The sequence below is a fragment of the Sorex araneus genome, chromosome 2 (genome assembly GCF_027595985.1).
Source record: "Sorex araneus isolate mSorAra2 chromosome 2, mSorAra2.pri, whole genome shotgun sequence".
NCBI lineage: Eukaryota > Metazoa > Chordata > Mammalia > Eulipotyphla > Soricidae > Sorex > Sorex araneus.
The window spans coordinates 154,975,137-154,990,577 of record NC_073303.1 but is presented as its reverse complement, the minus strand read 5'-3'; the positions used below and the strand labels follow the sequence as shown (position 1 = coordinate 154,990,577).

General features: G+C 34.6%; 1 protein-coding gene across 3 annotated transcripts in view; it reads left to right on the top strand.

Moving 5' to 3' along the window:
- ALCAM (activated leukocyte cell adhesion molecule) overlaps nt 1-15,441 on the top strand; it is a 221,970-nt gene that overhangs the window by 165,892 nt on the left and 40,637 nt on the right. For 2 of the 3 annotated variants that reach the window (XM_004606735.3, XM_004606736.2), the window contains exons 4-6: nt 6,114-6,178; nt 8,044-8,131; nt 8,757-8,939. In XM_004606735.3, coding sequence (XP_004606792.2) covers nt 6,114-6,178; nt 8,044-8,131; nt 8,757-8,939 — 336 coding nt within the window. The remainder of the gene's footprint in view (nt 1-6,113; nt 6,179-8,043; nt 8,132-8,756; nt 8,940-15,441) is intronic. The other variant, XM_055127139.1, reaches the window with a different exon arrangement.

Here is a 15,441-nt window from a genome sequence, read left to right as displayed (position 1 = left end):
GTGGAATGCACCAAGGGGAAAATGTAGTAGTGTTGCCAAAAGAGAAGACTCTAGAAGAAACTTGGAATAATTATCATAGCCATTATGGTAAGGTTACTTTGCCTAATGATAATATATAGTCAGTGTTACTGTGAAAATTGCTATGTAAATGAATGACTTGAGAAATTCTAATTATGGCATTTTATCTTTTAACGTTCAAATAAAATGTCCCACCTGTAACATTATAATATTTGAGAAACTACAAAGAGAAAAATAGGTCACAGAAGGTTGAGGGCATCAGTCTTTTTAACTAGGAAAGAAAATCTCACTTTCCGATGTTTCTTTTCCTCTGTGATAATTTGGCAGCCAGTAGAAGTTAAAGTAAATAAAGAAGAAAAAAACTCAGGAAGCCTTCCTACCAAACCAAGTAATCAGGATTTTTTTCCCCTTTCTCTTGTAATAAATAGCCTGTATAACTAAATAGGACTACCCCTTAAATATTAACATGGACTTCAAAGCTTCCTGGACTCAGGTCACAAATTCAAAGAGCACTTACACTATGAAAGGAAATCTTTGTTCTCCAGAAGAACCTGTGAAGACATATTACATATTTCAGTTGGTTACCTTCCAGCTTATAAGTTGCTCTCCAGAAATTATCCACGCTTCTTAATAACTTTATTAATCAAACCAAGAACCAAGTACATGCCAACCATACAACTTCTTTTAAACACCCTAGATAAACCGTACTCTATACCTGCCAATGCCCCCTTTTCTTTTGTTTTTTATATTTCACTTTGTTATTATTAAGTGACTGTGTGGTGCTCTGCTTGAGACATTTTTTCTAAAGAAACAACCAAAATCTTTATTATTGAGCTATGAACCATGATGTTGCAAATGTAAGAAATTGTGAAGAGTGTACCATAGTAGGAATAGCTATTAATTTATATAGCCCTGCAAATCATGTGTATTGGTTTATTGTTGCCATGTTTCTTTAAAGAAAATTATTTGTTACTAAATTATTTCATTAAGACAGTGGGATTTACAAATATGCTCATACCAGTTTCTGGCATGCATTGTTTCAGTATCAATAGCCCCAACAGTTTCAACTTCCCTCCACCTATATGCCTGGGTTGCCTCCTAGTCACATCTGTCAGGTTTCATTTTTACTGTATCACAGTTTGCATATTGTAAAATAGCAGAAAAGAAGACTGAAAAAAAATAAGTCCATATTGTTTCATTTTAGAAGAACCATTTTGACAAGTTCTCAAGATATCCTTTTGTTTAAATATGACATGGAGCAATCTTAGAAAAGTCCGTTTGTCTAATTTATGAAAATGTGTAAGTTTCTCTGAAATACAGAGGATTTCTATGATTGTAAAAACAAACTTACACCCTGCCTACCATCAGAGCCCTTAACCCCCTCCTATTTTGAATGCTGCTAAAAACAAAGTGATTCTCAGAAACAGAATTTGCATTCCAGGCTCAGAGCCAGGGGGGATTTAAATAGACAAGCAACACACTCGCAGAAATTGTGTTTTATACTAGAAACTGCAGGGCCCACCAAGTCCCCCAAAACTGAGCAGTACAGCTCATGATAAAAGAAAGTGTTGGCAGAGCATATAGGGATTTTCAATTTTAAAAAACTATGAATCTACTTTGGATCTCTTTTTGTGAAGCGAACAGCAGCTGTGACAGGGAGGCTTTCGTTCTATGCATGTATATATTGTAGTCGCTTAAGAGTCACTAGACTCATCAATCAGTCCTCTGTTTCCTCTGTCAAATCACCTAGCAACATGCTCCATGTATTACAGAGGAGAATATGGCTAACATGAGCTAATCCCAAATCAGCTTCATGCAGAGTACCATCCTCACAGGCAAAATCACCCTGTTTTTATTCAAACTAGAGGCTGGGACTAAAGTTTTTGTTACCTCTCTTGTGAATTTGTTGATTTTAATCTAGAGCTTAGATGCAAAAATCCATGCCCTTCTAGAAGCTCAAATCCAAGCACATCGTGCCTTTGTCATTGCTAAAGCCATCTTTCTTCCTTTTCTTCTTTTCTTTCACTGAAAAAGATCAGAATTCACCTGTTTGCATTTAATGCACTTTTGAACTTCATGAAACAGCCCAGAAACAAGAGTAGATAAGATTTTAAAAGATCACAAAGATTTAAATTAGTAATTATGCAAAATTCTTGCAGGTCAAATAAATGGCCACCTAGATTGCTAAATGGTTCTTAGTGATATAATGAAAAAAAATCACAAAATTAGCATCAATACACAAGATTTGTTAAAAATACTGGTAATTTCTGACCTTGGTCAAGGACCTTCACTATTCCGAGGCAGTATTCCTTCCTTAACAATAAAATGAGCTCTTTGGATTTGAAGCTTTTTAAAAAAAAATAAAGAAAAAAACTGTGTTACTGGCTGGAGCGATAGCACAGCGGTAAGGGCATTCGCCTTTCACACAGCTGACCCAAGTTCGATTCCTCTGCCCCTCTCGGAGAGCCCTCATGGCACAGCCTGGCAAGCTACCTGTGCGTATTGGATATGCCAAAAACAGTAACAATAAGTCTCTCAATGGGAGACGTTACTGGTGCCCACTGGAACAAATCGATGAGCAATGGGATGACAGTGACAAGTGACTGTGTTACTAGGGTTCTCTAGAAGGTCTAATCATCAGTGTTAAGGAGGACACACATGGTTTCCTGTAGAGCTACTATAACACTACCATTTCCATTTTTTTCATGGTAAATCATTAAGGAAAAAGGTAAGGAGGGTTTCTACTTATGGGGGGCCAGAGGGGAAGAAGAAAGGAAATCCTAGTTCAGGCCAAAATGTAAACTCTTGTGTGCGGTGCCTTTGGAGTTAAAAGAATGACTTGCCATGACACAGCGTACATGTGGGCCAGCTCTTTCCTTAGTGATGGCCAGTGCTGGTTTGAGGCAATTGTTTTAGAGCTTTCATGTGGATGATGTTTTCTGTGTTTTATTAGAATTGAGCATCCCCATGAAAGCTGTCAAACTTACAAATATTTTTTAATGGAGGGAAACAAAGTAAAATGAGATAAACTACCATGTATTTCTTTTTGTTTCTTTAAAAGTGACAAGGGTACTTTTCCCATCTAATGAAGAAATAGAGCATGATTCATTTAAATTTAAATGAGTAGCTCACCAGTGCTTAATTTAAAGCCCCTCAGAACTTATAAGGAGGAATGACAAAGAACTGAGAGAAATACTCTCATGTCAGCATAACCAAAGGACCTGCATTTTCTTCCTTTTCCCTCCTCTCAAATGGAACTATCCTGTATGTGACTTTCATTAATAACATTAGCTGTTTAAAACAGTTTTGACCTCAACATTCTATCGTCACCTGTTTCTGATATCTTAGACAAAAAATAATTAATAATTCATGTAAGTTAGAGATATTACTGCCTTTCAATTCTGTATTTGGCTATGAATTCCTGAATCATATTAAGACATAATTCATATATTAAAAAAACAGTTTGAAATCAATATGCAATTTTGCTAAAATAGTATGTGTCTTCTTTTACGGGCCTCCAACTAATACTCATTGATTGCTGCAAGCTAATAGAAGAGCGAATTATATACAAAATATGTGGCTACTTCAGACCTTAAAATAAGTGTTCAAGGAGAAAAATAACAAAAAATACAATAGATATTACCATTGCTTCCACCTTGAGTTGACTCATCCATAAGCATTCTTTCATCAAATTTTCTGTTTGTTGCTTTTATTTAATTGAAGTATGAAAAATTTAAGTATATATGAACAACAAATAACATAGTAACAAATGATCAGGTGTGCACTGATTAAAAATATCACAGAGTTGACAAAGCAGAATTGAGGGTTACAGACAATTTAAGAGTAAGTAAACATGTGTCCAGCTGTTTTAATATTTCAGTTTGGTGAACTGGAAAGTAGCACAGCTTAGCAAAATTGATCAACCACATTTTGTATTGAGAACATTATTTTATGGAGAATATTCAAGATCTCTCTATATGTTCCAGGCATAGATACCACTAAAGAAAAAAAAATCCACTTTTTTGTAGAGTTGTTGCTAATTTTGGCTCTGGATTAACCATGTAAATTAATTTAATAATACCTCTCAGAGAGTTGTCACTAAGTAATTAATTTTAGTTCCCTAGAATTTGGGCTTTTTTATTTAAACTCCAAGAGATTAATTCTCTCAAATGTATTGGATGATAACCTATTAAAATATTAATTACAAACAATTTCATGTTTTATCAATTGCTCAGGGTTATAAGTATAAACATTAGTGATACTGCATGAAAATAATAAAGAACATTAAATCTTTCTGCTATATGGAAGGTGGGCTGGAGTGATAGCACAGAGGTAGGGCGTTGGCCTTGCACACGGCTGACCAGAGTTCAATTGCTCCTCCCCTCTCGGAGAGCCCGGCAAGCTACCGAGAGCATCTCGCCTGCATAGCAGATACTAGCCTGGCAAGCTACCCGTGGTGTAATCTGTATGCCAAAAATAGTAACAAGTCTCAAAATGGTGCCCGCTCAACCAAATCAATGAGCAATGGGATGACTGACAGTGATATGGAAGGTGATAATTCCTGACACTATATTGTTTAGAAATAGATTTTAAGATATTTTTGATCAATTTAATATTTATATTTGTCCACATTCCCAACAATCAGTCAGCTGTCATTTTTCATTTGTACTAATATAATTTTATCTGTAATGCAACTTTATTCTATTTTTTCCTGTCTTCCTTAATTTTGTTTCCAAAGGGGAAACAAAGGGGAAACTACAGGTATTATCCTGAAGAAAGCAACTTTTGTTTTTTTGTTTAGTGTTAGTTATATCCAACTTGCCGCTCTAGAATAATTCTGTCTTTATTCTTTTTTGTTTTGTTTTTGTTTTGGGGTCACATGACTCCTCGGGGCTTCCTCCAGGCTCTGAACACAGGGATTACTCCTGGCAGGACCCAGGGAACACGTGTGCTGGGAACCCTGTCAGCTGCATTCAAGCATCTTCTCTTCTGTACAGTCTATTCTGCCCCATTGTCTTCATTGTTGTTGTTGTTGTTGTTGTTGTTGGTTTTTAATAGTGGTCTAAGAGTTACTAGTTTGATAACAGAACTTCAAGTTAACTAGAAATTAAAACCAATTAGTTGATAATTCTAAAGTTTTCCAAATATAAAACAATAAGACTAAAGAAGAGCTTGTTTTTACTTTGTGTTCATTTAAGAATAGAATAATTCCGCTCCATGAGATTCATAAAAATTAATGGCAATGAGGCAATAGCCATTTTCTGCAGTCTAATTGGTAAAACTAATTAAAAACAAAAAAAAATCCATCAAGAATAGAAAACTGGCAAATAAGGGAAAAAATAACAAGTGTAAATAGTACCTCATTATTGCGATTTTTAATCAATTCTTCCCATAGCCTCAATTATAATTTACATTTACAGAATTCCCAGTAGTGCCTGTGTCATTATCTCAGGTTACAAATTTGAAAGTGTTCCCAACATTCATAATTTTATAAATTTAACTTCACTTAAAATATAAATTTAGTTATATATGAAACCTAGGTTTTATTAGCTTTGGGTTTTACAAAGTAGAACAGTGATTCTAAAATTGCACTTAGTTTCCACTTGCCCTATGGACCTTTTTTCATATATGGATTCATAGAATTTCCCCTTCTTCCCTAGTCAAATTTTGGTCCATTACAACAAGTAGGGCTCAGACATCCATTTTTAAGCAAGTGACTATGATATTCTGTTTTAATTTGAATTCAAATCTTCACCTAAGAATCAGAAGCTATCACTAAGTAAAAATGGGTATTTTCTGTTTCATTAGACATCCTTTTTATTATCAAATCCATATTCACTTTATAAAGCAGCCAGAATACAGCTTCAAAGTATTATGAAAATTGAAATATTTAAGATCATATTTAAAATGATAAAGCAAGCAATTAAAAGTAGATTATCAGATTTCTTAGTTACAAGTTCTTTGAGAAGTTGATTCATTATTTTGTTGCTTGCTTTTTCTCTCTGAGTGAATGAATCATTTGCCTATAATACAAATCACAAATGTCCTTTCTTTCCTTTCATGTGTGTTTAAAACCTTTCGCTATTTAATTTTAGAGCAGCCATCAAAACCTGAAATTGTCAGCAAAGCACCATTTCTTGAAACAGAGCAGCTTAAAAAGGTAAGAATTTGTTTTGATTTAATTGGCATTTGCTTAACTTATTATTACATATATCTCTCTTGGCATCCTAGATACTAGGACAAATGAGACAGACTGTTCTGTGGAGTTGACAAAGTGTAGGCAGTCAGAAATTTGCAGGGTACAGTGAATAGATGATGTGATCATTTTTGAAGGGAGGAGAAACAGATGACAATAAAAGAAAGGCATTTCCTTTCACTTACTTATTTTTAATGAACTGCATAATAGATTCATGAATGATGAGCAGATTTTATCCAAGACAAAAGTAGGAAAGACTTTCCATAAATTGTAAGAAAAGGAAATGGCTTGAAAACTATCATTTTTTTTCCTTTTATGCATTGAGGGGACTGTGTGTGCTCAGAAAGTAGGGAGGAGAGTACACAGAGAGAGAAATATCTGAAGGTGTAACAATGTTTTGATTAGAATAAACTTTATCTTTCAGGTAGAGAGTTTGCACTTTAGTCTATTGATTGATTGAAAAGTTAAAGTAAAGCTATGCGAAGATTAAATTTAAATGATCATATTAGCAGTGGATTCGAGGGAATCTTTATGAGACAATCGAAATGGGGCTGTATGTTTGGCTATATCAATTAATTTATAGTCTCATATTGGCCAATTTCAATATCTCAATTTTCCATTGCCTTAGAGTGGGAGGTAGGAATAAGTTTAGAAAACTCTGGAGCAGATGAAAGCCAAAAAGTGCAATGTGTAAGGCTTGCATAAGACCAACCTGCCTTCCATCCCTGGCACCACGTATGGACCCCCTGGTCAAGAGTGATCCCTAAACATAATGGCAGAAATAATCCCTGAGCACAGCCTGGTGTTGCTCACAAACAACAATCACAACAACAGCAGCAGCAACATATTAGTTCATAACACTTGATGCTTTCTATAGAGTTATAATACATTTGAAGAAAGGTGGGGGAGGGGAGTTATAGACTCCTTTGAGTATAAGTAGTCTGAAACTGAGAAGGTGGCCCTTTTTAATAGTGTTCATTCTGTTTTAATACTGTTAAAACTGTCTCATTCTTGCATGCACAGAACTGTGAACTGTGGTAATCATGTTAATATACTTGTATATTTTAGTTTGTTAGAATAATCTTGAAATAAATTTGTGATTTCTTTTTTAAAAAAATTTTTATTGAGTTGTCATTGCTTTTAAATAAATGTGATTATATTAAAAGTGGCAGTGGACATTTTAGTTATTATTTATTTATTCTTTCTATTGATTGAGGTATGATACTATTAATGATGGTTTCCATGCACTTGATATCAAAACCACACCCATAACCAGTATAATCACCTGCCCCTCCAAGGACCCCTTTCAAATCCCACCACCAACAACAATTAATTGTGTGGATAAATTCTTTTGTTGCGTTGCCTTTGACTCTATATTGCTGTTTTTAAGTTTCACATATCAGAGAAATAGTTCTGTGCTCCTTTCTTCTGACTGAACTCACTCAGCAAGATATCTTCAAGTTTCTTTCGTGTTGTGACAAATTGAATGATTTTTCCATTTTATACATACAAACACACATATATACATATATATCTCTGAGATGAGCACACCTGGCAATGTGCATGCAAAGAATTGTCTTCCAGTCCTTCTAATCCTTTCCCCAGTTATGGACATTTAACACACACACACACACACACACACACACACACACACACAAAATGAAAACATTTAATCAGTCCTTAGTCAATGTTTAGAAAATGAAAGGATCAAAAAAAGTCTGGAGTAATATTGCCCCATCCCCCACCCCACACACAAAAATGACTGTAACTTTTGAAGTTGACAGCCACTGATGAAACCAAGGTGCTAGCATTTCCTTTTTATTTTGCAGTTGGGCGACTGTGTTTCTGAAGACAGTTATCCAGATGCTAACATCACATGGTACAGAAATGGAAAAGTGTTGCAACCTCTTGATAGAGGTAGGTAATGAATGGGCGATAAATTTGGACAACTTGTTTTGAGTTTCTTTTGCCCAAGAATTCCTTATACCATCTGGTGTCTAAATATGTTGATCTGTTTATATTTTTGCCTGTTGGGCTACACCTGACAGTGTTCAGAACTCACTCCTGGCTCTGTGCTCAGGGATTACTCTTGACTATGCTCAAAGGACTATCTGGGGTACTGGGGATTGAACTCCTGTCAGCCACATGCAAGGCAAGTGGTATCATCTGTCTCGCTTTTGTGTTGCCCTCTTTTGATCTATGATTCTATTCTTTGTTACCTTAAGTATCCATTTAGTCATTAAGTAATTTTTAAACCACCTTATTATCCCATATACAGAAGAATAAGGAACTGAGAAAATTATGTTTGCATATGGAATTTTTTAGCAGTTAATTAAACTGAAACAGTGATAGACTTCTAGGATTCTATTTCAGTCTTTGATTTATGGTTTTGAAAAGTCAACCTAATTCACTACATGTCCATTTTCTCTTCTTTTAAATACAGCGAGGACAAAACCACTTCTTAAAGATACTATGACTTTTAATTAGGGATTGTGATTTTCTAATTAAAGATCATATCATTAGTGTTCTTAATTTTTCTCAGCAGTAGTCATAATTTTTACGAAGCAAATGGACCCAGTAACTCAGCTGTATACCATGACTTCTTCGCTGGAGTATAAAGCAACCAAGGCTGACATACATATGCCATTTACCTGCTCTGTGACATATTATGGACCATCTGGCCAGAATACAGTTTATTCTGAACAAGCAGTCTTTGATATTTACTGTAAGTAACTGAATATATAATTATGCACGTGTAATATATGAAAGAAAGTGTTTATGTGCTATCAACTTTTAAATCTTAGTCTAAATATGCTGCAGATTCTACTATGCTACCTTTAGTCCTTGGCTTCCAGGTAATTTCTTCTTTGGGAGACATAGAACAAATACTTATGCATTTCCTGATATATTTCACTATCTTGTTTCTGGGAACACCTCTTCTGTATTCTGCTAAACACTAAGTTCTTGAAAGACACATTCTCAAGAGTCTCATCCACTCTCAGTGTGACATACAGCCATGAATTTAATAGGAGTTCAAAATGGCATCTGAGACTTTCTGAATGATTGACACTCAACAGAGTTAAACTAGAGGAGTTGAAAATGAAGTATGAACTTGAAGAGAAAACTGAAGTGCTTGTTTTCAGTGTTTCTGAAGAAAAATGCATGCAGTATTGCCTACGATGTAACCACTCCTCGTAATGCATGTTCTAACCAGACTGATGGAGAAGAAGGTTATAAATTATTGTCTTCAAAAGAGAACTCTCATCAGGAATCTCTGGCAGTCACTTTCTTATCCCAAAGTTGCCACCCAGTTAAAAATTTAACTCTAGCTCTACCACCCAATTAAAAATTCTGAACTTCCTGGAGCATCTCCAAAATCTACAACACTGATAATCCGGTAGTAGCACACCAGATTGGATGAGATGTAACACAGAAGGCAACTGATCTCCACTAACCAAACAATAACAGAGAATGCTTAACCTATAACATCACAGTAATCCCTCAATTAGGACTTAATATCTCCATAGTGAGATATAACAATTTATACTAATTTTATTCTAAGGAAATATTTTTTATCATTCTATTAGCAAGTCACTGATAACAAGCAACATAGAATAAATTATTGTGAGCCTATGTAGGGGCAGTCTTGAGGGGTGATTACAAAAATTGGAGACAGTTGTGGAGGAAGGGAAGATGATGTTGGTGGGATTGGTGTTGGAATATTGAATGCCTGTAGCAAATCATCATGAACAACTTTGCAAACCACAATGTTTATATAAAGTATAGGGGGGAAATTTACATAACTAGGCCTTAACTATTATCATGTCAGTTCCAAAATATATGAGTACAGAATTTCTTTAGAAGTTTTATTATACAGGAAAGATATGATTATTACCATAATGTGATCCAAATATAAAATAAAATTTAATGAAATAAACTTTAGATTCCAGAGTTGAGAACTTACTTAGGTAAATGAGAATAAGCATTTTATTACGTCATATTAAAGGGTTTTGTTTTCCTTATTTACATACATTAAAATCATATAGGAATCACAAATTTGTGATTGGCTCTTACTGAGTTATTTTCCGATCATTCAGTCTGCCATTTCTTTAAAGGTTTGTTGGAGCAAGTCATATTTAGTAAATTTGTTATGTGCTAAGGGGGGCAGATTTGGGATGGGAGGGAAAGTGAGGTCATTTGTGGAGAAAAGGCAACACTGGTGGTGTTGGAACACTAAATGCCTGAAATGACTGTATAATGAACAACTTTGTAAATCATAGTGCTTTTAATAAAAGTAAATTTAAAAAACAAAAGAGAAGTCATATAAGGTAACATATTGCACTTGGAAAGACAGTTTCTTGTAACATACCAGGAGTCAGTCTCTCACTTCACAAAAAATGTGCCCATGTATATTCAGATAATGAAGAAAAAGAAATGTGCAGAAACTTAAAGAATTTTCTTAAGTGAAAGAAATCAAAACGCCCCTAATTCTCACAAGTTATCTGCTAAATCAAGGATTTATACAAGTGAAAAAAGGGAAATAAACTGCAAGAGAATGAGAAGAGGAAACTTGTAATATTCCTTACCAGTTCTTTGTGCCTTTGAAATCACCCCTGCAGCCTCAGGGCGCTTAGTCACAAAATCTTGTCTTGAATGAGAAAAAGGTATTCCTTGACCAGTAGGCTGCTCTGATGTTTGGTTGAAATTGTCTTTTTCGAAATCGCCTTATAGTTTCTTGTGTTTGTTTTTTTTTTTTTCTACTCATAATGGTGAGTATGATCCCATAGACATTTTCATTTTATTTTTATTTCATGTCAAAAATTGGTTGTGATTCTAATTGGGAAAATTCCTAAAGTAATGCCTTAGCATGGAACCTCTGTAAATCATCAATGTATCACTGTGTCACTGTCATCCAGTTGTTCATTGATTTGCTCAAGCTGCACCAGTAATGTCTCCATTGTGAGACTTGTTACTATTTTTGGCATATCAAATACGCCATGGGTAGCTTGCCAAGCTCCACCGTGCGGGCAAGATAGTCTCAGTAGCTTACCAGGCTCTCTGAGAGGGACAGAGGAATGGAACCTGGGTCAGCCGCGTGCAAGGAAAATGTCCTACCTGCTGTGCTATCGCTCCAGGGGACAAAATATTAGGTGAAAGGAACTTTAACTATTTGTTGCATGGGGATTTTTCATGTGATACTAACCCACTTATCATCAGGGCTTATATATTTTAAAAGAGAACAAAAAATCATTGACTGCTATGTTATCCTATATACTTTTGAGTAAAGTAAATAATAAACTATTAAATATGCTGAAAAATAGAAAGCATTTTTGAACTATACATATTATAATGTAATTGGATTTTGACTGTCTTTCAAACATGTTTGTATCCATACACAAGACTTAAATTTGAAGTATGTGAAGAAAGTAATTTTGAAATTTTAAACAAAGTAACTTTAAAAAATTGGGTTTCAGGATAAGGTACTTCCACTTTCGTGAAGAGATATATTTTAGTAATGAGATCAATTATGTAAGTTACTTAGGATGCTGTATTTAAAGATATTTCAGTTAAGCTCCATTTTACAGCTTTAAATATATACTATTAGACTTTGTTGACCATCTGCTCTAACCCTATTAATTCACTTAGCAATAAAATGAGGCCCTGGGACTTGCTCTAAATTAGCTGCAGAGACTGGGTTAAACTACTTTGCTTCCTCCAATGTTATGCTCTTTCTCATAAGACAGGTGCCAAGCTAATTTAATGATTAAGAGCAAACATGCTGGCAACTGAGTCCCAACGCTGTCAATTACTGTTTCCTGAAAATAGTAACTTAACTTCTGTAGGTCTCATTATTTTGAAATGGAAAAATAAAATGTTCACTTTATAGTATTGTTAAGTGAAATTAATGAAATATTCAATTTAGAATAACATACTGCATCATGCCTTAGATGCTTATCATTCAAAACTATACGAATATCACTAAATGATCATTGTTATTATAAAAGCATTGAGTTGGAGATACCTTCTTTAGGAAAAACACAAGAAAGAATTTTATATTATTTCTAATGAATAAATAATTATTGCAATATCACCATATATTACAGAATATTCTAGTACTTATATCTATTCTAGTTTTAAAAAATAAATGTAGTTGAGATGTCAAGAGTTTTTTCTCTTATATTTCTATTTTGATTCTATAAAGTCCAAAAATTTAAAATATCTTTTTGCTCTAACAATAAGGATTTATAACACCTGGAACTTTACAATTAAGTTTCAACTTGATTTCAAGGTCAAGATCTAGAAAATCATACTGACTTAGCTTGTTAAAATATCCAATTTATTTTTTCTTTGGGTAAGTGAAGGCAGAACTCCATCCCCAAAGTTTCAATTTGAAAGAACTTACCTAGAGATAAATATAGGAGTACAATATATGGAAAAAATCAAATTGAATATTAAGGATTTATAAATTAGCTTGAGAAAGAAGAAAATGAATGATTAACCTGAAGAATTGTTGGGCAGAAAAGTCCTTGGATGCATAAGAAGAAAATGATTTTTCTGAAACTGATTATGTGGAGCATAGTTGGCAAGTCTTCTCAGCATAATTCAGTAAGCAATGCTGAACTTTTGTGAAGACACAGAGGTGTTTAAAGATGTAATCCTGCTGTTCATAGAGAGAGACGGCATCTAAGGCAGAAGGAAACTATGAATATGGGTTGTGAGTGGTAACTAGCAAAGGGAGTTCTGTGATGTGTCCTAAAAGCACAGGTGCTCAAGAAAGAGACTCTCAAAGTCTGTTATGCATTAGAATTACCAAAGGACTTATTAGAATACAGATTTCTGGACCTTGCCCTGAAGATTCTCGTCTCAAAAGTGTGAAGAGGATTCCAATTCCAGTTTGCTGTGCACTGACAACAAATTCTCTGGTATTTACCTGGGAGCTGCTTTTGGAGAACACTATGTAGAATGACCTCAAGGCAAAGAAAGAGGGAGCTAAAATATAATGAAAAGGATATGAGTGCATTAAAAAAAAAATAAATTCGATAAAATTGTCTTGAGAAAGATACAATCTTCCACCCCCCCCTTGTCCTCTTTAATCACTAATGACATTTTATGGAATCTGCTCTTTTTTTCTCTGTGCATATTTGATTTCTACTTGCTGGTACACCATCGCAATATACCATCATTCTTCATTGCCTGAATTTCAATAATTTTCAAAATAGTATTCCTGTATTTCACCCCAAATTGTCCCCTCAAGCGGCTACCAGAAATACCTTTTTTTAAAGGCAAATATGATCATGCTTTGCTTACATTTTTCAGTGACTCTCCAGTCTTGTAGATTAACCTTTCTACCCCCAGTTTCAGTGTGCCTTCATTTCTTTACAGCTGTGGCCCTGTACCATTTCCCAACCATCATCACTTAACTGTACCTTCTGTGTGTTGTCTGTTGTGTTCCAGATTTCTTCTTAGAAAATACTACTTACATGCCTGTTCTTTTTCTGTCATTACTTAACCCTTCCATATACTTATTTCTTAAACAACTATTATGGGATAAATTCTTACTGAATGCTTCCAAGTTTCCTATCTATAAGCTATTGTTGATTACTGGATTTACATCATTTACAGTTTACACTGCCATAGTCTCAGTTTTCAAGTTTCGTGTTATAATAAATGTACTGAATATTTATTGAAGTCAGGGAATATTCTATATTTATGTTAGCTAAAAGAAATGAGAGGAAGAAAATTTTAGGGGATACAAGGTTATTATGTTGGAATGCATAGACTGTCCTGAAAGTTAAAATTTAAACTAGGTTCAAGCCATTTGTGGATGCCAAGGAAGAAACTTGCATATCTGTATTTACATATTCAGAATGTATGCAGGATTTTTAGTGTCATTGTCATATGCAAAGCATTTCTTCAGAAATATGAGCATTAAATTTGATATATCAAGAGTAGAAAAGAAGCTCTAAGAAGAAATGTGAAGAGATTCATTATGAAGAAATGAATGAATGTGAGGCAAAATACCAGGGGTAGATAACTTAAAATCTAAACTAGGAAAGCATTAATGGGAAAAAAGGGGGAATTAGATGTAAAATATCTAAATATTAATCTCTAATAGTTAATGATTAAGTAGGAGAACAAGGGCAAAGAGAAAGCAGCGTGGTAGGCAGAATCATGACTTATTAATAGAGCACAATTCACAGTAAGGGACAAAGAGAGATCAAGAGATAATTTATTTTATTTGAGTTGTGGTAGTGGACATGCAGATTACTGTTAAAAACTCCAACAAGTCCTGTTAACTCTCTACTCTCAGTTTAGTCTTTCAGCTCTTCATCAGAGCAATGTCCATTGAAAGGAGGATACAGAGAAGAATTTTGAAATAGAGCAGGAAATCATTTAGATGGTGACCCTTAATGTTATGGTGTCAGTTTTGATCAGAGCTATCGTACAGTGATGAACAACACACTGAAACTAGCTAGAGAGGGGTCATTCGAAAGAGTGAGTGGGGTCTGGAAATGGGAGGTCAGTGGGGAGGCTGAAAACACACTTTGTTTACTTTTCAACTGCTGTCCATCCAAGAAAGGACCACAGGCTGGTTCAGAAAAGCAAACAATTGTATTAAACCTATCACCACTTAGCTTCAGAACAATTTGGGCCAATATTCAGAGATGTGGAAATATGGAGAAATGGCAAAGAGGTAATCAAACAACCCTTATGTTTTATTCTTCCTGTACTTTAATCTGTGATGGCAAATAAATGACTGTAAATGATAGATTAAAAATATAGGTATGCAAATCTGCGTGTTATTCATCTGGCTTTCTTAGTTAATAATAAAATAAATTTGGGGCCGGAGCGATAGCACAGCGGGTAGGGCGTTTGGCTTGCACGCGGCCGACCCGGGTTCGATCCTCGGCATCCCATATGGTCCCCCGAGCACTGCCAGGAGTAATTCCTGAGTGCAGAACCAGGAGTAACCCCTGAGCATCGCTGGGTGTGACCCAAAAAGCAAAAATAAATAAATAAATAAATAAAAATAAAATAAATTCTCAACTAATTTAGAATATAGCCATAGACCATGGTATTTCCTAAGCCTTATGGAAAAGTACATTTCTCTTAAATAAACCTTTGCATTATATGATTTTGAAATGTATTATTTATTTTGTTTTGCAGTTATATAACAGGAGACATATTAAAAAATTGGACATATGTAACTGCCTACAGTACTTTTA